Source organism: Nicotiana attenuata, unplaced genomic scaffold, assembly GCF_001879085.1.
Source record: "Nicotiana attenuata strain UT unplaced genomic scaffold, NIATTr2, whole genome shotgun sequence".
Classification (NCBI taxonomy): Eukaryota; Viridiplantae; Streptophyta; class Magnoliopsida; order Solanales; family Solanaceae; genus Nicotiana; species Nicotiana attenuata.
The window spans coordinates 431,927-457,961 of NW_017670599.1; the positions used below are offsets into that span (position 1 = coordinate 431,927).

General features: G+C 36.9%; 1 protein-coding gene across 2 annotated transcripts; it reads right to left on the reverse strand.

Moving 5' to 3' along the window:
* Positions 1-475: 475 nt before the first annotated feature.
* Positions 476-25,291, reverse strand: LOC109241397 (syndetin). 2 transcript variants are annotated; one of them, XM_019408140.1, is made up of 25 exons: positions 24,743-25,291; positions 22,047-22,214; positions 20,621-20,695; positions 18,588-18,666; positions 16,449-16,513; positions 15,946-16,031; positions 15,010-15,118; positions 14,750-14,836; positions 14,439-14,522; positions 13,802-13,921; positions 13,615-13,646; positions 13,398-13,530; positions 11,931-12,386; positions 10,461-10,996; positions 10,320-10,383; positions 10,103-10,205; positions 9,757-9,932; positions 7,227-7,352; positions 6,786-6,856; positions 5,011-5,073; positions 2,607-2,679; positions 1,307-1,426; positions 1,130-1,207; positions 949-999; positions 476-865 (listed from the first exon to the last, which is right to left on the reverse strand). In XM_019408140.1, exons 1-25 carry the CDS (start codon positions 25,010-25,012, stop codon positions 764-766), a joined length of 3,327 nt encoding a protein of 1,108 aa, XP_019263685.1. In that variant the 5' UTR covers positions 25,013-25,291; the 3' UTR covers positions 476-763. The 2 variants fall into 2 exon arrangements, with proteins under 2 accessions (XP_019263685.1, XP_019263686.1); XM_019408141.1 differs by having other exon boundaries at positions 15,010-15,099; positions 15,942-16,031; positions 24,743-25,290.
* Positions 25,292-26,035: the final 744 nt, after the last annotated feature.

The following is a 26,035-nucleotide window of genomic DNA, read 5'->3' on the forward strand; positions in this document are numbered from 1 at the left end:
TCAGTCTATTTTCACGGCTGTACAATCAAGAAACGATATTTACCTACCTCGGCTTTGATTCTATTTCGTGAGTTAATCATCTTTAATTCTTTGTTACAAATTGTCTATTCTCACCTTTATGTTTGTAAAACAGCGTCCCACATTTGTCGTATAGTAACCCATCTAACTATGGAGTAACTCATATTGGTTGAGGAATAAAATATTATTTGGTGTTGAATAATGAACGAGCTTTTAAATTTGAATTGCACCAAAATCCATATTTCTTCATATAGTATCAAAGCCAAGCTCATCCTTTTCTTTTTAGAGTTTTCTTATGTTGGATTCCAATATTATATTATCCATGCTCTAAATGAGTTCATGTTTCCTCATATAATCTCGGAAATTTCTCACCCAATGAGCTAACTGCTAGAGTTGAATCAAGTTCAAGATCCATCTTTCTTCAATTTAAGGATCACTTTTCAAATACTAACTGCAATTCGGAAAAGGAACACTTGTATTTGACGACAACGTAATACATTCGCTGTCGACTCAACTCTGCTAATATGTAGAGTATATACTTTATTTTTGTGATTCAATCTTACAATATGCCCCTGGAAAGGACAATGTTACAGTACAAATGAAAATAACTTTACAACCTTCAAATAGTCGCGCAACAATCTAGACGTAACTTGACAGCCCGATTTACATCAATTACACAAAACAGAGGGGAAAAAATTATAATGCAAAACTGAACAAGCGTGATGCACACCTACAGGGTATAAAGCTACTCGATCTTTTCCAACACTTCTAACCTGGTTTTCCTTTTCCAGCCTTTCATTGTAGAGACTAGGTTGATTAAACCAACAATCTGACCTTTACTGTATTCCTGCAACATTTGAAAGATCCAAAACTTCTAAGGATATTGTTGAATAACAACACTAACTAGATTTTGCATTTAGCTTTCTGTACCGGATGAGCACGTGCCCAGTGCACAAACTCGGTTTCTGGAAGGTAGTAGGCCTGTTCAATGAATTTACATGGAAGAGTAATGATGGTTAATAGTGATGTAGGAAACCAAAGTAAGGGACGAAACAATGAGATCACTGTTTGATTGAGAGAAGGCATTGTTACAAGCCCCCCTTATACGCACCTTGATGAATGTTTCAACTATCTGTAATTTAGGCCTCACATCTACAGAGATGAAATGCTTCAAGCCGTTTATCAATACCTGAAGATGAGGTTAAATTGTATTTCATTTGAAATTTAGCGCAAGTAAAAACTGTGGAGAGACTAGAGAAAAAGAGGATCCTTAATGGTAAGCTGAAACCTGAATATCTAACGACATAAGAGCTCGTCCTTCATCAGTACACCTCTTCACGCGAGATAGGCCTTCAACGAGAATTTCAGCAACATTATCAACTCCATATTCTAAGAGGAGGTCTTGAACCTAGATATATAAGAGGAAACAATAAGAAGCAAATTACACATTTCTCCTCTTTCTCCAGAGATTTTCATCTATCATTCTAGCATAGAGGACAAAAGTGATTTCAAGCAATGTGTTGATAAATACATTTACCCGCCAGAGTGGAACGTAACAGGAACCTTATACCATTATCTTAGTTTAGGTGATCAAGGTAGGACTAGGACATCTAATCAGAGATGAACTACAAAAACAGGCGTTTCAACCATGCTAAGACAAACTCCATCAATTTAATGGAATTAGAAGAAATAACCTTTAAACTGTACTAGGGCAGGATCGCCACAGATTCAGAATTAGACATGCCAGAAGAAACTTTCGGCAGCTCAAAATATTCTAAACATTATTATTTACTCATTTCATATATGCACAGATGGGGGCACACAAAACCGAGGAGAGTAGGTTCTCCGCATAATTATACAACCTTTAGTCACGGTAAAACAAGAACGTCAAGTGTCACATGTTTGCCAGTTTCTACCCCTTAAGTTTTGACATTGAGAGGTTGAACAAAAACAATCGTTATATCAGCTCATCATCGATCCTATATAGACAAAGAGATTGAAACGGCTAACATTGAACTTTGCCTTCAGAATCTCTACCGCTCCTAAGTAACATATGACAAATGCAAGCAATCTGCCAGGATAATATACACCTAGATCACTACCCTAAAGCCCTCACATCAAGCGCATTGCATCTAAGACTAGGCTCCATAATAGCAAAACAGCTGACATACAAAGCAACAAGATAATAAGAAATTATTCCACAGTAATTGTGCCTCTTCAACCAGCAGAAGCATCAAAAAAGGATTGGAAAACAATAATTTGATGCAGGAGCAAGAGGATCATATTTTATTGTGCGAATGACTATTCCATGACCTCAGTTTCATATGATCTGTTGTGGTTCCCACATGTTTACTCTAATTTCCCTAGTGTATTTTTTTGAGAAGGTAACATATAATTTCCCTAGTGTACTTATGATCTCAGAAATGAGTATGAATGATCTAACAACAAAAGGAGAATGGAAGTTGATTATCCAGATTCTGATGAAAGAATAGGATAATATTCATGAAAATTGTTTGAGCTTCTTCTTCAATATTAGTTTATTTAAAGCTTAAGCACCAATTTTGACTCCAACAGTTGGTAGGCATTACCTCCTTCTGAATTCCTCCGTGAACAAGCCTTGTTTTATAATGCTTAAATTCTCCAAGCAAAAGATCTACATATCTGCAGCAACGGAAGTGGATCAAATTGGGGACACATGGATGAATATTGACGGTATTTTAGCAATATGAAATGTCAAACATCTTTTTTGTTTTGGCGCTGAGTGAGAGCAAGAAATCTGACAGCCAATGCGACAGAAGATCAGTATACTATGGCCAACAACAACAAACCCAGTATAATCCCACAAGTGGGGTATGGGGAGGGTAGTCTGTACGCAAACTTTACCCCTACCTTGAGAAGGTAGAGTGGATGTTTCTGTTAGACCCTCGGCCCAAGATCAGTATTATTGCGGCCAAATATCATAAAGTGCCATGAAATCAAATACCAGAATACCTGATCGTAGGTTATTTTTTCAGTTTAATAAGCGCCAAATTTAAAAGAACTACTAAATCTCAATCCCAAGCTAGCTGGGAAGTGCAAAATTCAAACATAGAAGTTAAGATATGCTTGTATGCAAATTAGATTTACTGTTCTTACTGTGTCTAGAATGATATTCCCGTTTGAGAAAGCTTGTTAGATTTGTATTGGCTCCACTTACTTAACGGCGGCCTTATTTCACTATGAATCAAAAATTGTAAATTTTATCCTTATTGCTATAAATATTTCTGTACTCACCACCATCCACGTACTTCTGTTTAATGAATTAAACAGAACCCTTCTCTCAAAAACAGAATTTTTCAAATTAAGAATTATTAGAATTAAATATCTCAAAAGGTCAAACCGATTATTCCATTCCTTAGAAAAACTATAACTAGTTAGGAAGCGCATAAGAGAAGAGACTTCCATACAATTTTGTATCTTCAGTTTCTACATAGGGCAGCCGCAAACAAAAGTATCTAGTATGGTAAAATTTACTATCCCCACAAGATACAGATACAAAATCACAACATTTCCAATTATGTTGAGGTTGACATGATGTCTTTTTAATTCTTTTCTTTACAGCTTTAACCACTCTCTATGCCCCGATTTAACTCAACAAAACTTGTTTTCCTTGTCGGTTACTTTTACCTTTTTGTTACAATATTAAACACTTTTTTATTTTAAAGTCTCTATGATCCCATTTTTCTACGATGAAAAGTATCTCACAACATTCTGTATCCCTATTTTTGGGCTCCCACTTCGTTAAAATCAGCCATGATAATTGCTATCACAGATCATCAAAGGAATGGAAATCATAGTCTTTTATAGTCATCTTATCCAACATTATATATCTCAAAAGCTTCATTCATAAGATTATAAGCAGAACTAGAGGTGCAAGAACACGAGTCAACTCCGGAGAGAGAGAGAGAGAGAGAGAAGAGAGAGAGAGAGAGAGAGAGAGAGAGAGAGAGAGAGAGAGAGAGAGAGAGGGTAACCAGTTATAGAAAAGATTAAATCAAAGTACAAAAAATCAACTATTTGCCTAGAGTATTTATTTAGTTGGGCTTATTTGTCCCCTGTAGATTCTCCTGATAGTTATCCGTAGTTGGGCTTATTTGTCCCCTGTAGATTCTCCTGACAGTTATCCGAACTTTGTTAGCTCCCTAGTATTAAGCTGATCTTTTGCCTTTTTGTATTGGAGCTAGCAACTTTCATTACTTGTGTAACTATTCTGCATCTTCTTGATGACATCAATGAAACCAATTACTTCATAGAAGAAAAAATTAAAGTACACAAAAGGCCATATAATTTAATGTGTCTTCGATAATAATGAAACATTAAAATATGGATTTCCTCATATATTTTAAACCATGCAAGTCTTTAGGTGTCTTTGATATGCTCCATGGCAAGTTGTTTAATATAGAAAAGTGAAAAAATGTTAAAATATCTGACACAAAAATGTTAACAGTTCACCCAAAGATATCTTCTCTGCACAGCACGTTGAACACACTTTCTATCTTAAGCGATGAAACCCAACCTTAATAACACAATTTAAGTTGCTGTCTTGCCTAGCTCTTTTCTCAGCTCTTTTCTCAGTGACTATTTTAAACCATGCAAGTCTTTAGGTGTCTTTGATATGCTCCATGGCAAGTTGTTTAATATAGAAAAGTGAAAAAATGTTAAAATATCTGACACAAAAATGTTAACAGTTCACCCAAAGATATCTTCTCTGCACAGCACGTTGAACACACTTTCTATCTTAAGCGATGAAACCCAACCTTAATAACACAATTTAAGTTGCTGTCTTGCCTAGCTCTTTTCTCAGTGACTATTGAACACTTGCATCCTCAACTTCCCACGACTGACCCCCCCCCCCCCCCCCCCCCCAAATTCCAATTATGACGAAAAAACATATAAGGCTAGATTTCAGTAACCTTCCAAGGATTCTGAAAGGATGAAGAGTTTGGTACATACCCATTGTGCTCTACTCCAAGCTCTTTCACCTCCCATTTAGCGTTGGCAATCCGATCAACGTACCTGCTTAGATCGTTCCCAGTCAACACTATTTTAAGCACTTCAGCTTCGCAATTGTCTTGTTAGGTCAAATATTATATGAAAAAACAAATTACAAGTCCAATTTCAAGAAATACATAGGTAACCAATGAACCAAGTTCCAACATTTGCTGGGAATTCAGTCGGAGGCAAGTAACATAAGTCCTAGAACTGAGTCTGTATTCACATTTAGTATAAAAAACAACACAGATCCTGCCGTGTTATATCTCGAAATTCCCATTTCCTGTATTTCAGTATAAATGTACTGGCTTTTTTCATGATTTTTGTTATTATTTATTGCATTTTGGGACAAAAAGTTAATTCTTTTTCTTTTTCTTTTAGAGGGGAAAGTGGATTTAACATCTTAATCAAAGCATAAAGATCCATCAGTAGAAGAAGCATTTCAAAGACAATCAGAAGTCATGTTTTCCATAAAGGCTAAATAATACTCCTTCCGTCCCATTTTATAGAGTTGCGTGATGGAGTTCAAGGTGTTAATTTGACGTTTGCATAGTTTAATCGAGAAAACATCATAATAAAAAGTTCAAGATTTGAATAGTTATATGAATTTGAATTCTTGAAATGAAAATTTGTTGACAACGATATTAATGGTTTTGGAACGTCACAAAATAGAAAGAGTATCATGTAAATTAAGACGGAAGTGTATTATATAAAAAAACTCTGACTCAAGAGTTGAATACTAGGTAGCACAGACACCAACTTCTAGATTTTGTATTTGAACCATCTGGGCTAAATTTTCCAGCACCAAATCTTTTACTTTTTTTTTTGATAGCCCCAAATCTTTTACTCATAAAAGAAATTTAATTGTGACGCTTTACTCTTCAGAGTTCAGACAAAGAGAACTTTAAAATAGTTAATTTGATCCTTCATAAAAAATGAAACATAATAAAACATCTATGCGTCATTTTATTCAACTAAGTCCTATATTAGAGTAAAGAAGAAAAGACTTGCTCCTTGATTCAGATATTCAATATACGCTCCTCAATTAACATGACAGTCTTTTAATTTAAAACGTCATAAGAAAACTGGCGTTCATTGATAATATTACTCTATACAACTTCTAAATATTTCAAAAATTATTTTGATAACTGAGAAATCCCTGAGGGCTAGCTAGTGCACAATTCGAAACTCGATGGATTACGGGTCCGCCCCTCCATGCTTCTCCATTCAAATATCACTCTTTTGTTCGCAGCAGAGTTCAAACTCGTGAGGTGCACCTAACGTGGTGCCCCACACATCACGTGTTGCGCTCTTACCACCAAACAGAGGCTTTTTTTTTTGGTGGAAATGGAACAACTAGACAGAGTTTTCCCGTTATTAATTTTTGTAATAGCTTCTATTGTCCTATATTTGGCAGATCTAGTTACCTTACAAATTTATCCCCAAATTGCCAGAACTTTCATGCCTGGGTCATCATGTTTCATGTAAAAAAAATTAGGGTGGATCCTCTCTCGAAAATCTTAAGGTGAATCAATCATCAATATTTGTCATTAAAATCCCCAATACAGACCAAAGAGACAAGATGAGGAAAAAATCAGAGCATCATTCAAATTCTTAACCATACAGACAAATGAAAGCATAAAACTGCATCAATCATGATTGGAAACAACTCCCAAGGAAGTATATTAACGCAAGCCAGTCAACAAAATATAATAGAGCAAGGACATATATCTCACCCATTTATGTGGAGAAGTAATCTAGCAGTTGTTTTATGAATATGATCTACAAGGTCCGGTACAGCATCCACCTATGAAAGACGGATGGAATATATCACTTAATAATTTTTTTTTGAAGTATCAAATGAAACTACAACAGCATGTAAGTAAGTCCTCGATCAAACCTGACATAGTCAACAACATTTCATCACTTCAGGACATACAAATAATTTGAAGAACCAATTAAACACTTGGAAGTGCTTATGTACCCTTTCTATTCATCTCTACATTAAATTTTATCATAAGTCATAACTATCATTTCTGTGTAGTCATGTTAGTTTTACCAGGAGCCCATGCCACTCTTCCCATGCATAGTGAAGAAATAGCTCACTTCAAATTCTAGATACATCAAAAATAGAAATAATTACAAGGAAATTATGTTACAACAGGTGAGAGACATACCAAATGCACATAGAAATCCTCAACAAGTGCCCCGTTATTTTGAAGAAGCATTGACTGAAGATGTGCTTTAGATCTATGCAATAACCGAGCAACGACGTATATAGTGTCAGCACCTGCACATCTTTCCTGCAGCACAATATTGATAGATATTCAATAAAATGAAAGATTAAAGATGTTAAATTAAAATAGCTATACATGAGAACAATCAGCAGATGATGCACACTCTTCTAAAGAAAAGGAAAGATAAAATTACATTCATAACGCTTTTAAAGGAGATCTTCATGTTTTTTCTTTTAGACTGTTACACCGATCCAATATAAATTGCATAATTCTACAAGAAAATATTAAACCAAAGAAGTTACAAAAGTGAAAGGCTTGACTCAATGCCAAAAGTACTAGGAATTGTCCAAGACCGTGTAAAATGACCATAGTCCATATGCTTAATTGATGTGGGATTCCAACACCCAGTTGAATTACATTATCACGCCATCTAAAAGCTTAACTGTTAGAGATGGAATACTTTAATTTTTTAAGACACCTCCTCACAGGCTGATCTAATTCTCTTTTCTTTTTTCTTGGCATGTGGAAGTATTTTGCGAGAATGGTTGGCAGTGAGACTTGAATTTAAGACCTCTGCCTGCTCTGATACAGTGTTGAAAATGAACCTAGGGTCGAACTCAATCCCAAAAGCTAGCTCAAGCGATGATGATCAAAAAACATAAAGAGACAACAGCTCATAGGCTTAGCCGATGTGGGATTCAAACATAAGCAAGAGGAAATGTCATATGAGCCATATCAGTTGCTTCAGAATGGAAGGTACAGCTTGGCATTGGTAAAAGCTTCCATAACAGAGCATCGTAGTTCGGCTAATCCGTCAGAGAGCCTCTTTGCAAAGGGAGTTGTCATTTACCATACCTATCACAAAGGGCTCTCTGTTCTAAGAATTAGACAGTTATCAACACAAACGTAAGAAGTTTTTCCAATAAAGATCTTGTTTATAAAGCATATAGATTCAAATTCCAGTTAGTAACCTTGAAATTAAAAGGGGAAGAAGTTACAAGAATACAGTGAAAGAAAAATCATCTGCATATTAGGCTTAGTAAATCAAGCATAATACCAGGATAATGTCTGAACATGAAAGACCAACTCATTATATAACGCAAATAAGCAGGCCTTCACCGACATGCAAAACTACCAAATCTACTTGGTAAGAGCTGTTAATTACATAGGTTTCTTCGACTTAGACAGACTGTTAACATATTTGGTATTCAGGTTTTACACTTACAGTAGGTTCAGTGTCTGTCAGGAGTCTTGTTATTCTAGTTAGAGAGGTGTATATCCGTGTATCGGTAAGTGTGAGATTTAGACAACATCTAGTTCTACAGAACCTCCTATTAGTATTAGAAGACAAATTATTTAGTATCGAAATAAAACGGAACTGAAGAGAATAAGATGGATACAACGGATTCACATAGCCAACCCCAACTAATTTGAGATTGATTTATTGAAAAACTTCATATTTTTCAAATTGCGGGTTGGGGATTTTAGAACTTGATTTAGCCTTTGGTAAGGCAGTTTTTATGATTATACTGAAGGAGGTCACCATAAGACAATCTAATAAGATTCTGTTTGGTAGTTCTAAAACTAAACTAGATCGGATATAATGAGATCTTGTCTCATAATCTAGATTACAAAAGCAATCTAGTTCTAGTTTCTTCTTTTTTTGAAATAGCATTTGATCCTAGTTTGGCAATCCAGCTAGCGAATTGATTGACCTTGACTTACAAACCAACAGCCTTTCATAATCTAGAGCTCCTGATGAGGAAAGGACCATACAAGCGAAGGGTGTAGATTGTAACAGGAGTAGATTTTTTAACACATCATTATTCATTGCCATCCATTTGACAGTTCAAGGTAAAATGAAGCCAGCAGTAAGGTGAAGCATTCATATCAAGACATGCCAAATATTGGATAGCAACTTGATCGTGAAGCTTTAAGATGGATACGAAATTAGGAAAATTCAACTGTAAGCTCATTAGTTGTATTCTCCCAAGAACATATAAATTTTTTTGTAACCATTTATTTATATAGCTCTGATTCCTAATCAATAACCTTTCATGATTTAGAGCTCTTTATGAGGAAAGGACTACACAAATGAAGGGAGTAGATTTTAACACATCATTATTCGTTGCCATCCATTTGACGGTTCAAGGTAAAATGAAGCCTGTAGTAGTTTAGACACATAAGAGGAAGAAAGGTAAAGCATACATATTAAGACACGCCAAATATTGGACCCAACTTGATCATGGAGCTTTAAGATGGAGATGAAATTAAAAGCTCATTTTTTTGTATTTTCCAAGAACATCCCAACCCACTTGTCTAGCAAGAATTGAGAAAGGTCAGAGAGCAAGCAACATCTCGATTGACCAAGCAAGTAGCAATACCAGCACCAGTTCAATTATCTCACAGAAGTGGACCAGACATTCAGAAAAAAAACATCCCATAAACCATTACTTTTGTACAGAAGTACCTTCAGTCCCAAGGATGCACCAGTTAAGTAACTTGGCGGGCTGGTAGGAGTGACATCCATGTGAGAAAATGATGTGCTTGAGCTGGAGGGAGGAGAGGAGGAAAATGATTGAGACTGGGGTTTCATCCATTGGTCACAATCCTGTGTTATTCGTGATAATGCAGTCTTAAGCCTATCTGGGGACCATGAGAGAAACAGGGCTTTATAAAGGACAAAAGGCAAGCAAAATATTTAATATCATACAAGAAAATTGAATGGAGGAAAAGATTAAAAAAATGCAATAAAAGAATGAATATTAAATAATTCCATTTTGAAATTATGGAAGTGAATGAATAAAATTACTTACACGGCAGAGTGTCAGTCACAGCCTTTCCACTAGGATGAGTACTTTGCTGACCAAAGGTCTCAAAGACAAAGTGAAAGAAGATCCCAAACAATTGGCAAAACCCCTGTTGAGGGAATTATATTCAAAAAGAAGAAAGAAGAAAAGAATACAAAAGAAAATCACCAGGCAGAACGAATATTTATTGGAGATCAATGTCATCTAAAGGCAATAAAAGTACCTTAAAAAACTCAACATTAACAATCTCTAACTTCTGAATCAACCTCGCATATTTATCCAATAACCTGTGTTGCATTTATGTTCAGCTTGACAGAATTCATCATCATCAGCAGCAGCATATCCAAGTATGACCAGTATTTACCTCAGGAGGCTAAGTGATGATCCTGTTTGTGCTTTTATTTGTTCAGTGTTCCAATGTGAAGAGCGATTTCTTGAATGACCAGGTTTAGCAATCCGGCTAGGTAGTTGGCTATCTTCGTCAATAAAATCAGCATGAAGATCTTCATTTTCATCTTCAGATAAAGAAGCATTCCCATTGACATGATTTACGTCACTGTTTGTCAAAGAAGAACTCTTATCAAAAGAATCTTCATTGGAGTTTCCACTTTCTTGCGTTGCAGATCCATTAAGCAAACAAGAGTCCAAGTATTCCTTCGAACTACCATTTAGTTTGGGCAGAAATGGGTTTCCACCCTTAAGCCAACTTGAAAATCCATTCCTCTTAGAGTCAGTTTGTATAGGATGTACAGATTTATGTGGCAGTCGAGCACTGGGAGAAGTTTCAGATGAAACTATCAAAGCTGCTCCATCACCAACAAGCCCAGCAAAGCTAACTACTTCTATTGTCTCCGGTGGCAATATCAGCCAATTCTCCTTTTCCAGCACCATCTTGAGAGCCTGTATTAGAATAGATATTTAATATCTTATCATGCAGAGGGTGCAAAAACACAAACAGGATAACTCTAATGAAGGGTCTTTAATGATCAAATTACTAAATCTGACTTAAATGATCAATATGTTTATTGTTATTGCTTGTTTTTCTACTTTCTGGTTCCTACGTTGCTGGTATTATCTTTCTGTCTTCTGTTGTTTTGTTGTTACTGATCTACTGTCTCTTTTCATCTTCTTGAGCCGAGGGTCTATCGGAAACAGCCTCTCTACTCCTCCGGAGTAGGGGTAAGGTCTGCGTACACACTACCCTCCCCGGACCCCACTTGTGGGATTTTACTAGTTTGTTGTTACATGAGTTAGGTGGCATAACCAATCAACATTTCTCCAAACACTACACGAGCACCCCAGATGATGAGCATTTTCATGAATTTGAGGTTGAGTACAGAGATTATCAAGCACAACTCTCCACTAATGTCATTATAAGACTTAACAAATCAAATACGAATGATGCTAGTTAAGATTGAGCTTTGACTGATGACTCTGTAGAAATGTGACTAACATGCAAGTAAAAGCTTGAACAATTTCTTTTTTATACAAATGACAAAAAAACTACCTGTAAATTGAGGGTCTAACAAATTTCTTAGACATCCTGCAATAGTCCATATCTTTTATGTCATGAATTTCCACAGGTCATTCTTCCGAGTAAGAGAAGTACCCAGAGTAAGATCAAATTTATAGGGTAATTCTTCTATACACATTTATCAAATCTCAACCAAAAGCATTCTCTTCTCATAAAACTGAAATCAATCACAAACATGAAAATATTTTACCCTTTATTATAACTCTCATCCCCCACCCATGGGGCTGTCACGCAAGCAGTTTTGCATAATACTGGTACAAAGGCATGCATAAGTAAGTCTAACTAAAACATTTAACTTACATAAATATTTTGCCGATGGAAAGCAGCTAGATAATTTTCACAAACAGATTTCACTTTCTGCCTGAACTCAACTGCTTTACTCCCACAAAATGCTTCCCCAGCAAGTACAAAAATGTTTAAATCTTCATAAGTTGTTAAGAATTGATGGATGCTAGCAGAATAAATAGCAGGTGAAGAAAGCAATACAGCTGCACGACTTGTTGTAAGTTGCCAAAGATTCTTTCGACCTCTAAGTAATGTATGTGAAACAAAGGTCGTGGCATCTTTCCTCAGTTGAAACCAGGGGGATCCACTGCTTGATGCTGTACTTCCGTCATCCCTTGCCTCTTCAACCCTAAAATTTATATTGGACGAGCCGTGCATTTCGGTGTCGCATGGAGCAGCAGAAGTAGGTAGTGGGTCTTCAACAGAGGATAAAATTGGCGCTCTCTCTATGCTTGGTGACGAAATATCATCCTGTTGTCAATACAAGAAAGTTTGGTTAATGTGTCAACTCTCCCTAGTCTAGTATCTTAACCGTTTCTTGATATATCAGCAGGGAAAAGAATGAGAGGCAAACGGCTTGTTTTAAGTAAGTGCTCAGCATACTTGGGCTATTCCAATGCAGCTCAAACATAATAGATTACTTAATTACTATCTAAAATTTCAAGGAGGTCAAATCACACATAAGTGGCAGAAGGGATGCCACATGACTGGCCTTCACCTTAAATTTACTGAAAACTGATAAAGTTAAATGATTTGTGCAGCTTAAAATCTCCAAGAAGTTTATGACACAAAAGTACATGTGATACAGAAATTTGCATGACCATTTTAGAAAAGAATCAAATATGCAGTATCTGCAATTTGACATAATTCTAGAGGTTCCCCAGCATTTGGGTGCTAGATGTCAAAACACAACTAACCAGGCCATCTTATCAATGAATGTAAACTGGTCCAATCCAGTTATCCATTCAAACCTGTAACGTCGAAATCATACTGCACTAGCTTCTTTACTGAACCCTACCATAAATATTCCCTTTTCTAGATACAACTGGATAGAACCCTAATACAAATTCTACAGAGAGAAGACAGATAAGCATTCACAAAACTCAGGCTCAGGAAGGGAAATACCAACAACATCACATAGCAAGAAAATCTTGAAACTGGTAAGGAGAGAAAGTTTAGACAAAAGGGTGGGTACACAAAGTTGCCATCATAAGAAAAGATCCCATGACCTATGGAAGAGCATAATCTTTGAGAAAACTTAGCTCTTCTATGCTTTGCAGCTAATATGATAACTTTGTACTAGTCAATAGAGAAAGCTTAGGACTTAGTAGGGTACAGCATGATGCCCAACAAGAGACCACAAGTCCAGATGGAATAATTTACAAGGTATACCTACGGTTCCCTGAACACATTTGGACGTAAGACATACATGAAGCACTTAAGAGCTGCCATGGAGTAGACATTAATCATTACTGTATATACCTTATCCTCGGGCTGGAAGCTCTGTATTGCATGATATGAACACATCAACCTAAAAAGTACAGCTAGTGTTGCTAACAAGCATTGCCTGAACTTGGATTCGGATATCTGGGTGCACAGATCACTATATGTGAGCCTGGAAAATGGGGCACAAACGACAAATCAAGAGAGAGAAGAAAAGCACAATAGTGGAGAAAGTCAAAAGGCATGAAATATATACCTAGTGCTTTGCACATTGGTGTTGTCCAGATCCTGCAACAAGAGGAGCTGTCGTTAGATAAATAAAATAAAAAATTAAAGCTCTTCAAATGTCACCCTGCAAAAAGGGCATGCAAAACTAGGCTTAATTTCATTCCTTGTATACCAAATACTTTAGCCATATATCCCCAAAACTGAATACAACACACCTCTTGTACGGTAGTCTTCAGCACAGAGTGGGTTTCAGATAGAACCTCCTGCATAAAGAAACTCTGTATCTTCTCAGCAAGGCCAGCAACATCTCCAATAAGTGCATAAGCGTCAACTACCTGAAGATCAGTACAAACACAACAATGATGGATGGAAGAACCAGAATCACTATTTCAAAGAAGAGAGAGAAGGATGCACCCCTTTAATCCCACAACGTTTAGTGCAAGTGAACTAGTTCTAAATCCAATAGCAGTTGAAGCAAGAACTTTTAAGGTGGTGAATATCCCACCTGGCAACAAAGAGTGTGTGTGTGCGTGCGTGTGTGTGTGTGTGTGTGAGAGAGAGAGAGAGAGAGAGAGCCTGCCAAAATTTCAAGGCACTACCCAACTTCAATAGTGATTCAAGGAATTGAAAGAACAGTTTATTTCTTTGTGCTTTTATAACAACAGAACTAAGGGGGGAAAGAGGGAACGAAGAATAAGAGAGAAGCAGACACAAAATTGAATTTGAATACAGAAGCAATCTGTCTCCTCAGTCCTTATCCTCCCTCTAATTACCAATCCGTATTCTGGACGGAAATAAATTTCATGATATGCTTTACCAAATTTATAACGTATAGAAGGCTGGTTCACTCACAGTTACATAGTTCTCCTCTTTGAAATCCTGGCACACTCCTAATAAAAGTGAATCCAGCTTTTGAAGAGTCTTCCCTAGCCAAACCTGCAAATGTTTTTAGAACATCAAAGAGCACGATGAAATTGTTCACATAGATCAAGACCACAACAAGAAAAGATGAGAAAATCAACCACAAGGAAACTGAAGGAAAAAAATTAGGTGAATAAGTGTACACATGATAATTAGTCAAAAACGAGGAGAAGATGCGCAAAAGAGTTTGTCAAAATTAAAAAGAAGTGTTTTTTTATTTAGATAGCGGTCTAACTAGTTACCTCAACACCACGGCTCATCTCTTGTGCGGCAGAAAGCTCCGAAAGTGTGTCCAAAATTTGTAAATATTCTGATAGTACTTGGAACGCCTGTAAGTTCATCGTTTGAGAATTATGGAAAAAGCATGTATGCAAGAATCATATACCAAACATGCGAAGCCATAAGAAAGAAATAATTTCACTAGGGGGAAGAGAAAGAAAAAGAGGGAAAGGATGTGCAAGATGTCATGCTACCCTAAGTAACATCAGAAGTTGAGTGGAACCTTTGAGAATCTTCCTTCCTCAACAAGAGTTTCAAGAGTTGATTGCATGTCGAGTGCATGACGCAGCTCAGTCAGGACCGGAAGCACATCCTGCAAGGGGAAACAATTCCTAAAAGGCCTCAAATACATACCCAAAAAAAGGAGGGAATTCTAGCCTCTGTATTGGAAAACAAGCGGTAGATCATAAAGAGAGATGAACAGAACACCCCTACCTGAAAATAAGAAAAGGAGAGCAATTTTATATACATACATACATACATACATACATACAGTACCACATACATTACATACATATTTTTTATACACATACACACACATTTCTCCGTATGTATACACATGTATACAGAGAGAGAGGGAGAGAGAGTGTGTCAGTGTACTACAATCATCTGGTGCAAGAAAAATGCAAGTGCCTTTCTCTTTTCTCCTCAATGTGTGTGTGCATGTGTGCAAATTGGCCAATCAGCAAGTTTCAACAGTAGAGTGCAATACATATCACCACCCAGAGATAGCAAAGCAGCTATACCAAAGTTCTAAATTTGTCAGAAGGAAGTGGAGAGGAACTTAAGGAAAATTTAGGTTGAGAATTCTTGGTAAAGATCGTGCAAGTGGAAACACATAAAATATCAAGATTTTTCTTCAGGAATGCAAAAGGATTACAAGATCATACAATTTATTTGAAGCTAATTTTACAATGGGAAATACTTTGATGAAACATTTCCAGGAGAAATGTGAAATTCTAACCATTGACCAGGAATGATATGACCATCTCATTGCTCAACATGGACGTAAGTGTGGTTTAGTAAAAAAAACTTTTCTTAGTTCGGACTAAAGGTTATACATATGCTTGTTTAACAAAAAAGGGGGTTGGGTGGGGAGAGCAGGAGCAATAGTATCAAACTGATTCGTGAAGGAATTTAAGCATGGGAAAGTACCAACAGTGCTTGTTTTCTTTTAGAATTTGTGGAGACAATGAGATCCCTTGACACCTCGTTCCTTGAAGAAGTTAAATGTCTGCGACCATTCTGCAAAACTCAGAAGAACGAAGTTTGGTAAACTGATGAAGCTGCTTCTGCAAACCAAACTGTTATAGACACTATTAGAGGTTGTTTGGTTGGTGAGATGAGGGATAAAAATCCCAGGATAAAATGCGTGATTATTTTATCCAGCATTTGGTTATGGGTATTAAACTATTAATTATTCCCGGGAATCATTTTGCACTAAAATGGTGGGATTAGCTATCCCACCCATGGGATATCCCAAAACCATGGGATATCCTTGTCTATCTCATACCTGTAACCAAACTACCCCTTAGGATTAACTAGTATTATCTTATACAGGAAAATGTAAATGGTGATCTACCACTAATAGAGGTTGCAACTATTAGGAATCTTTTCAGTAGAACAACAAAGAAGTTCCAATACAACCAATCAGCTGCTTACCATGCATATGACATTTGCAATCTTCAAGTCTCTTTCCAGTTGTCGTACAAGATCCATTCCCTTCACTGCCCAAATAACAAGAGATTCAGAAAGTAGAAGGAAAAAGGCCCGATGTTGACCAGATGATAATAACGAAAATACTACTCTGTTGCTATTTGGAGACGTCCCAAATGTTTAACATCAATTCCATCAATAATATTATTTTATAGAATTTTCACAAGATTAGCAATTCAACGAGCCCCCAGAGCTTTGGTTCAACAGCAAAGCAGGGAATGTGTCGTGAGACATCATGAGGTCGAATCATACTGGATAACCAAGTCAGACTTTTAAGCGGAAAGGTCAGGGACGAGTAGTCCATTATCCATCGAATTTCGAAGCTGGAAACAGCAAATATGTCGGTTATCAAAAGGATTTAGCAATTCAATGAATTTAAACGAACATCATAATAATTGTGACAAGAACATTTCCCAGTTAGACTTACATTTTAACTAGTATTACTTCAAAAAAAAGAAAATTGATAAGGTAGTATTACTTTAATATTTTCTTCCTCTTATAACTTTTCTCTTCTTTCACTATATTTCCTCTACCCTTTTCCCCTTCGCTTCTTCTTATACAATATACAAGCTAATTAAGTGTCAGATTCCATGCCTAGTAAAGCATTGTAAAATTTTGGGGGGAGCGGGAATGATAAATTAACGGAAAAGGGCCTGATATATCCCTCTACTTTGTTTTATTGTTCAATCCTGTCCCCCGTTATACTTTCCGTCCAAATTTATCCCTACCGTCCATCAAAGTTCTATATTTGCCCCTATTTTAACGGCCGGGACACGTGGTACATTCTGAATACGGAAAAGGGCATGATATATCCCTATACTTTATTTTATTGTTCAATCCTATCCCTCGTTATACTTTCCGTCCAAGTTTACCCATGCCCTCCATCAAAGTTCTATATTTGCCCCTATTTTAACGGCCGGGACACGTGGCATATTTTAGGAGAAAGAACCAGTACAAAAACAAAAAAACTCCAAACCGCCCTAGAACCCATGACCCGCATGCTCGTTTTTCCTCTCTTAATTTTTTTCCAAACTTCTCTTAAATAAAAACTTTTAATCCGTGTAAGAGATTATCTTAGTCTGACAAAGAGATGAGGTTCAAAGACACAATTTCCGGCGCCGGCGTGACTTCGTGAATGGTCTTGAGTACTTGGGCATGTATGAAATCTTACTATATTTATTTTAGCCGTAGAAATTACTTCCCCAGCTTCATTGAACTGTTCGAAATTGGACCCAACCTCCTATCGTTGTTTTGAGATCGCCGGAGAAAGAATTCCATCAAGCCCGTCTGAAGTTTCAAATTTTCTGCCACACCTATTTCAATTTTTTCTTAAATCAATGAGATTGAAAGAAAATACATATGCAAGGAATTGTGGGCAACTTCGAGCAGTTTTGTTTTCAAAGGTGGAGTTTCATACAGTGATAACAAGAGGAAGAAAAAAAATGTGAGGGACTGAGGAGTAAGAAAATAGAAGTAAAGAAAAAAATGGTGGCAACAAGTAAAGAGATGACACAACCTTGCGTCTTTGNTCCATCAAAGTTCTATATTTGCCCCTATTTTAACGGCCGGGACACGTGGCACATTCTGAATACGGAAAAGGGCCTGATATATCCCTAATCTTATTTTATAGTTCAATCCTATCCCTCGTTATACTTTCCGTCCAAGTTTACCCATGCCCTTTTCCGTATTCAGAATATACCACGTGTCCCGGCCGTTAAAATAGGGGCAAATATAGAACTTTGATGGAGGGCATGGGTAAACTTGGACGGAAAGTATAACGAGGGATAGGATTGAACAATAAAATAAAGTATAGGGATATATGAGGCCCTTTTCCGTATTCAGAATGTGCCACGTGTCCCGGCCGTTAAAATAGGGGCAAATATAGAACTTTGATGGACGGCAGGGGTAAATTTGGACGGAAAGTATAACGGGGGACAGGATTGAACAATAAAACAAAGTAGAGGGATATATCAGGCCCTTTTCCGATAAATTAATTATGTAGATGAAACAGAGACCACAATAACCTTTAAGCACTTTCAATGGTTCCAGTAGATTTAAGCAAACAGCACCATGAATAACTCTTACCCATCACTTCATGATGCTCCATAACATGGCGTGACAAGCGTTCAGAAATTCTGTCCAGCTGTGCTAATCTAAGAGCAGCCTACAGTTTAATACAAAGCAAAATCATTTATTTAGTAATGAAGCATTCATTTATACAGTTGATAGATGTCTCATAAAAGCATACTGGTAAGTGGTAAAAGTTCCGGGGCTCTTTTATCCATGACAAAGCCAATTATAAAATGTGGTCCCTAAGTTTGTTTCTACTATGAGTTGCTTTTCCAATGAAACGAGAATTGGTGACAAAGTAGGAAAGAAGCTGAAAAAAGAAGTGGATTCAATTCCATATAATAAAGGCAAAAATCGAGGAAAGCAAGCTCCTTCATGTCATTGCAGATTACCAACTCGTACAACAAATAATATCAACTGTTTTTTACAACAAATAAATGTGAAGAAAACTAGTACAAGATCATAGATAGAATGGAATATTCGACTACTATACTCTACCACACGCACCAATTGCAAAATATTAGTAGCATACTTCCAAGCTTACCACCCTCTTTGCATGCAGACACATAACAAATTGCATAAGAAACAATCTTCAACATGCTTGGGGCCCCCAAACATAGAGAAGAAATACAAATGAGAATAGAACTCATTTCTAGTCCGCGGTTCTCAAGTTTTCACAAAATATCATTTTTTGCTCCGATTTTCTGTTGAGATGGGACTACACTTTAAGTAAAATGTTTAAATACTTTACTAGTCAAATACTCAAAAATGATATGAGTATAAAGCTTGCTTAAACCAATGCGCATGGACTGCACATTTATGTTGACTACCCAATTTACATCATATATATATATATATATATATATATATATATATATATATATATATATATATACAGTAAAAGAGAGTAGCATCCAGAGAGTGGACAGTTTAGAGCCATGTCCCTTTGACAGTTATTCTTCTTTCTTTAATAAGAAAAAAACAACTCAAATTGATATGAAAGGAATAAAAGATGAGTACATGTTGTCAATGATCAATCTACGTCGAATAACAAAGTTCCCAAATCTTGTGAAAGATTGTAATAGAAACATTATGCAAGTGGTAAATTGCTTTACACACAAAGAATGGAGGAAGACTGCTGTACCCAAACATCTTGCTGCGAAAGAGACCACTCGAGAAGAGATCTGAGCTTACACTCCTTATCTTAAAAAGGGAGAGTTCTGGGCTTACACTCTATCTAAAATCCAAATGCGCCATAGAATAGTCAATAAAACACCTTGCAAGAGAATTTTACCATTCATTGTGCCACCATTTTATCCGTTAAACATTAACCGACTAAATATGGAATCCCCAAAAAATTGCAACCCAAATGATCTCTGCCACAGTCCACTTGCAAAAGGAAATGTCTAAACAACTCAATGGGACATTATAACATCCAAATGACGACGATTTTTTTTTTACCAAGAAATTTGTTTTCCGGCTTCAAATTTCGGGGGACAATGGCTCCCTCTACCGTTCTCCACTTAAATACTAGACTTGGTCCCCAGCCAGGATTCAAACTCGTGATATGTGCCTACCACACATCTCACGATGTTTCCCCTTCGCCGTTGAACCAGAACTTTGAGGCGCATGAGGACGGTTATGCCTAAATTTTGTGGATCTGTCACTGGAATGTATCATTACCCAACGCGTAATTGGCTGGATCACTGGATCTAAAACTAGTGTGTACTGCCATGAGCCTATTGAACCTAACATAGATCAAGCACCACCTTCTTTTATCAGCCAACAATTAAAGGTGACTGTTTCTTTGCCGACAAAGTAATCTGATGCAGATATTGGGTACGTATTTGCAGCGGAAGTAATAAGTTTCAGATTCTTCATAAAGCACAAAGCGGATAACAATTCTTATCTTAAAAAAAATACTCTTTTGCTAATTGATATACAGTTAAACATAACAAACAATAATTAAACTTGTACAATGACAAGCATTTGGCAAGTCAAATATTGAATTCTCCCTCAGCACCCAAAAGAAAGAATTGCAGTATTACCTGTTCTTCCAAGTAAGCCAGTTCACCATCTTCAGAAGGAATATGCTCCAGAATATGTCCGACAGGATCAAATTCCTACACGTAGATATCCCAGGAACCATCAGGAGAATTGGAGTGATATGGATCGCAAATGCTCAAGCACGGAGACAACTAAGGGGAAGAAAAGAAGATAAAAATTGAAGCAACTAAGGGAATAAAAATAGATCTCCAACAGATTGGCAATGGAGGAATATAACGAGTAAATAACATGGCCAGGAATCAAGATGTATGCTGTACTCAAAGATCCTTTCATTGTAGAAAGACAATAACCCATGCATATGCTGCAGCTTTCACACGAATGAAAGCTAGGTTCATTAACAGAACAATCTTGATGAAAGAACTAATAAAAGACACGAGTTGTTTGCTGACAGAAGTAATAGCCTAACAGGCAGGCCAATCCTTTCAGTGATTCAGTCTACACCCTCACCAAATTGTAATTAGTAGAAAGTCCTCCCACAATTGACATTTCTTGTCTACAAATCATAAACACTTGTTTCTCAACCAATGTTAAGTGTGCAGGTAATACTTTCAAAAGAGCAAAGTCTGGATTGAGCTGATGGAAGAATTTTGACTAAGAACACAAAAGAAAAATCAAAAACTAACATCATGAAGAGAAAATTAGAGCTAATTATCCAATAGCAATCAAACTACAAGCAACAACAACATGACAACTTTTAGAGACTGACAGCGTTAACGCTGTTCAAATTTCATGGAAAGAGCTTTCATACATAAATCCTGGGGAAGAAGTCTGGAAATTACAGATCATATGCCTGGTAACTACTTCAATAATACTCGTGCAAAGATTGATGCAGATCTTTCCAATATATAAGAAATGAGGTATATAACGACTTTCATAGGCTCATTACCAAAGGACAAATATTATCACATCAATGAAATCTGTATTAGGATCACCATCCGTACTATACCAAATGATCCACTAGAGAACGTATAGGACAGAAAGACAACAACAACAACAACAACAACCCAGTAAAATCCCACTAGTGGGGTCTGGGGAGGGTAGTGTGTACGCAAACCTTACCCCTACCCCGAAGGAGTAGAGAGACGGTTTCTGAAAGACCCTCGGCTCAAGAAAACAAAAAGACAAAAGGAGACAATATTAGTATCACCACGGAAATCATAGGAAAAATAGGAACAACATGAAATCCAGAAGAAAGATGCAAAGCAAAAGCGATAGCTAGTAAATAGGTCCAGCACTAAAAGGCGAAATAGTAAGGCACAAAATTGCCACTAGCTATCTTAGACAAAAACCCTACCAGACTAATCTCACAAAGGTACGAAGTAAGGCAAGACTCGACTACCTCCTAACCTACAACCCTATTAGTAAGACACGCAATTATAATATTTATTAAGATGCAGAAGGTCAAACCTCTTCATAGAATTCTTCCTCCAGCTCCTCAACAACTTGACCAGGAGGTTTGCTCCCATATATAGAGCTCAATTCCTCTGAGCTTGATGACAGAGCATGTCTCTGATGGGGAGGTAGTCCAGCTAGAACACGTGCAAGTGCAGCAGCAGCTGCAGCTCGTTCAGGAACCTGCACGAAAACTTTGATCTTGTAAAAATAGAACTGAAGGCCGTTTCTTGCTTAGTCGTCAAAAATAATAGAAATGAAGACAGTTAAGGAAAATGTCGACAACCTTCACGCAATTTATAGTCCTCCCTCAGAAACAGAGACGGAATGATCGCGTTTTTATTTCCGTTCATGTTTAGAGGTGCACAGAGGGAGCACGCATGCGACACATTAATTGTTCTTTAAGTGCTTATACCCCAAAAATTGACAGAAATAAGAAAATTTCAGTCATAAGATACAGCGTACACATAAGAGAAGTGGATGCCTTCAAGAAAATACATAATAACCATGCCCTCCAATTTCTCCAAACATCACTCTAAGGTATACCAACCTTTTTAATGTCACTTTTGCCTATTCCAGTGAAGGTGGAGAAGAGAATAAACAGTCTTAGAAATAATTTCTTATCGGATGGCAATGCTGAAATTAGAAAATTGCATCTGCTTATGTAGAAAAAAGTTGACTTGGGGTAAGGATACTAGAATATAACAGAGGCTTGCTATATAAATGGTTGTGGAGGCTTAACGATGGGAAAGCTGCTTTATGGAAATTGTTACTTACTTATTATCACTAAGTATCTGAAAGAGGGTTTTTGGGATGCTAAACCGGTGGATTCCCCTTATGGAGTTGCTGTCTGGAATCAGTTTTTAATCTACGGGGAGAATTCAAGAATTCTGTTAAACTGACGGTGGGAACGGGAAAAATCAGATTATGGACAGTCTTTTGGTGTGAAGATGGACTGCTTAAAGACCTCTTTCCAACCCCGTGTAGCATTCCTATCACAAAAACTGTTTGTTGGCTGATTACTTGTCTAACGCTGGTGATAAGATTCAGTTAAGAAGAGGTCTTAATAACTGGGAAATTGCTGAAGCTGGTCTATTTCAGCAGAAAATTCAGTCAATGACAATTGATGACTGCAAGGGACTCAAACTGGTGGTTAGTGAAGGGTGGAATGCTTCCTGTTAACGGTTATGACAGGCTGCAGAGAGCATCAGAGTAGTATGTTGATAACTGGCCTTGGAAAAATGCTGTGGAAAACTAATGCACAACCCAAAGATGCTTGCTCCGGAATGATTGCCTCGCATGGACTTCACTCAAGACTATCTATAGAGGAGAGGTTTTATATTATGTAGCAGGTGTTCTTTATGTAATGTGCTGCAGAAACTGTGAGTCATATATATTGTTGCACTGCAATTTTACTTGGCAATTTTATTTGGTCCTTATAATTGAATGTTTTTAGGGTCCACTGGGCGATGCCAGACAGCTCCAAAGATTTGATGATTAGTGTTTAGCAGGCACAAAGGATAAACAGAAAGCTGAAGAAGATCGAAAGTCCATCCCTTTATGCATCATCAGTGTGGTTGGAAAGAAATAGAAGATGTTTTGAAGGAACAAAGGAGTTGTCATCTTTTCTGAAGTATAGATGTATTCAAAATTTATTTTGTTGGCACAAAGGGATATTAGTCACAAACACGAATGGATTTATGGATTTGTTAGATTCTTTTATTCTATAGTTATGTACAAGTCCAAGAATTTTTTATTTACTAAAGTTTCTTGATAATTTGTTAGAAATAAAATTACCTTACCATTATCAAAAGAAAAAAAGGATACCATGAATGAGAAGCTGAGCATTGGATGTTGTGCCCCTAGCATTCATGTGTGTACCATAACATAAGAGAAAGGAAGAGGAGATGTTTCAGAGGGGAGTAACATGACTTCGTGCAACTTAGACTTGTCTTTTTTTTAGCTCAACTTTTCGACAGCCACAAAGCTCCTGTAGGCATTGATGATTGGTTGCCTTTTGTAGAGAACTACATCTTTATGTAGGCTCACTAGTTTTTGTATACCTTGCATTCAGAGTTTTTTCCTCACTGTTTCATATAAGCTTTTCAACAACCATTAAAAAATCCTCCAAGTAAAAACACCATTTTACTCGCAACCAAAGCCCTAGAGATGCTAAAATACTTCCATATCTACTATATCTCAGCCAAGTCCACTCAAAGTTTTCGTCAAGCTGTGGCCTCAAATTTCAATGCACAATAGTTCACTGCATTCTGATACTGTATATCCAATATTTCAAATATAACCAACTCAAGTACAAGTTTCTATCAATATTTTTACACAAGCGTTCACCAAAACTGTCCAAGAACACCAGTTTCCTGGTACAAAATTAAACTAATTCTAATCAAAATATACATTTCATTGTTCCAAACAATGCATAAAACTCAAATTACCCAACACCTACACAATAATATCCATTAAGAAATAAAGATCACCACTAGGAGCTGATGGCAATTGTTAGACCACGTCTTTGCCCAAACCAACTGCCATCGACTTGACCTGTATAACAATTCTGCTCCCTCTGTCAATTTGAGCTGCAGTGCACGTAAATTGGGACGGAGAGAGTACTAATTTGGCATCCATTGTCAGAAATGACTTAAAATCCTGAATCCGCCTATGAGACAACATTAGCAAAATAAAATTGTAAGAATTACCTCAGGACGATCGGAAGAAGAAGGGAGGAGGCCAAGAGATCTAGCGGAGCGAACGGAACTCAAAATCTTCTCTCCAACTTTAGACAAGTCCATGCCACCGTCGCCGTAGCCAGCTCCTTGAGAAGAGAAGAGCAAAGAACCTAAGAACAAAAACCTAGATAATTCGAACCCACCTTCGCTCAATTGACCTTGACCCCCATTTAAAAGAACCAGTGGAATTAAAGGAAAAGGCGGAGCAGAAGAAGAAGAAGAAGAAGAGTTTGACTGCATTTCAATCCAAATCAACCCCTTTCGATCTCATTCTTCCCGAGATCGGATGGATCAAACTACTGTGTGTCTGTGTGTGTTTTAGAATGACTTCGGCTCACTCGCACTGAGATGATGAGATCAGACAGCTGCTTACAAAACGAAAGCATATAATTAGTCGTTTGTTTGACGAAAAAAAAAATGGTCTCTTGGCAAAAAGTCTGAAACTAGCTAACGTGTGAGCATTTGAGTTCTTGACTTAGCTGTGCCAAGACAATGCTGGTGGGGTTAGACTCTGGAGACATATCCGACTTGAGAGGCACGATTGGTTGTTTGGTAAATTAGGCACAGATTCAAATAAGTTAAAATCAGTTATCTGTTATAAAACAATAAAAGAACAATAGCAATATTGCAGAGAGAAGTAGAGAGAGAATTCTTATTGAATTTTGGGATGAATTATAGTGGATTAGAACCCTCTATTTATAGGGAGATGGTGACTTAGCCACCAAGTAATAAACCTTAGAATCTCTCTAAATATGGACATTCACCATAAATAGAATTCTATTTATAACACTCCCCCTGAATGTCTATTCAACAGATAATGTGCCTCGTTAAAACCTTAACTAAAAGAAAACCCAATGGGAAAAAAAATTCTAGAAAAGGAAAAAGAGTACACATGTTTAGAAATGCGCCTATTGGTTGCCTCGTTAAAAACCTTGCAAGGAAAACTCAGTGGGACAAAACCTTGTAAGGGAAAAAGAGTGCAACGCGCATTAACTCCCCCTCATGAGAGCATCAATTCACATCCTTAAGCATTTGCATTCTAATCTTGTGCACCATCTTCAAAAGATCGTTGGTAGATATTTGATAAACAAATCAACCATATTAACTTGAATGAATATATTGCACCTTGAAATCATCATTCTTGATAGATATATAATGTCTTCATATAATGTCGTGGATGACTTTTCAATATCTCCATAGAGGTATTCTCGCTATCACATTATCATGCTTATAGTTATAGCAAGATACATATGTGCACAAATT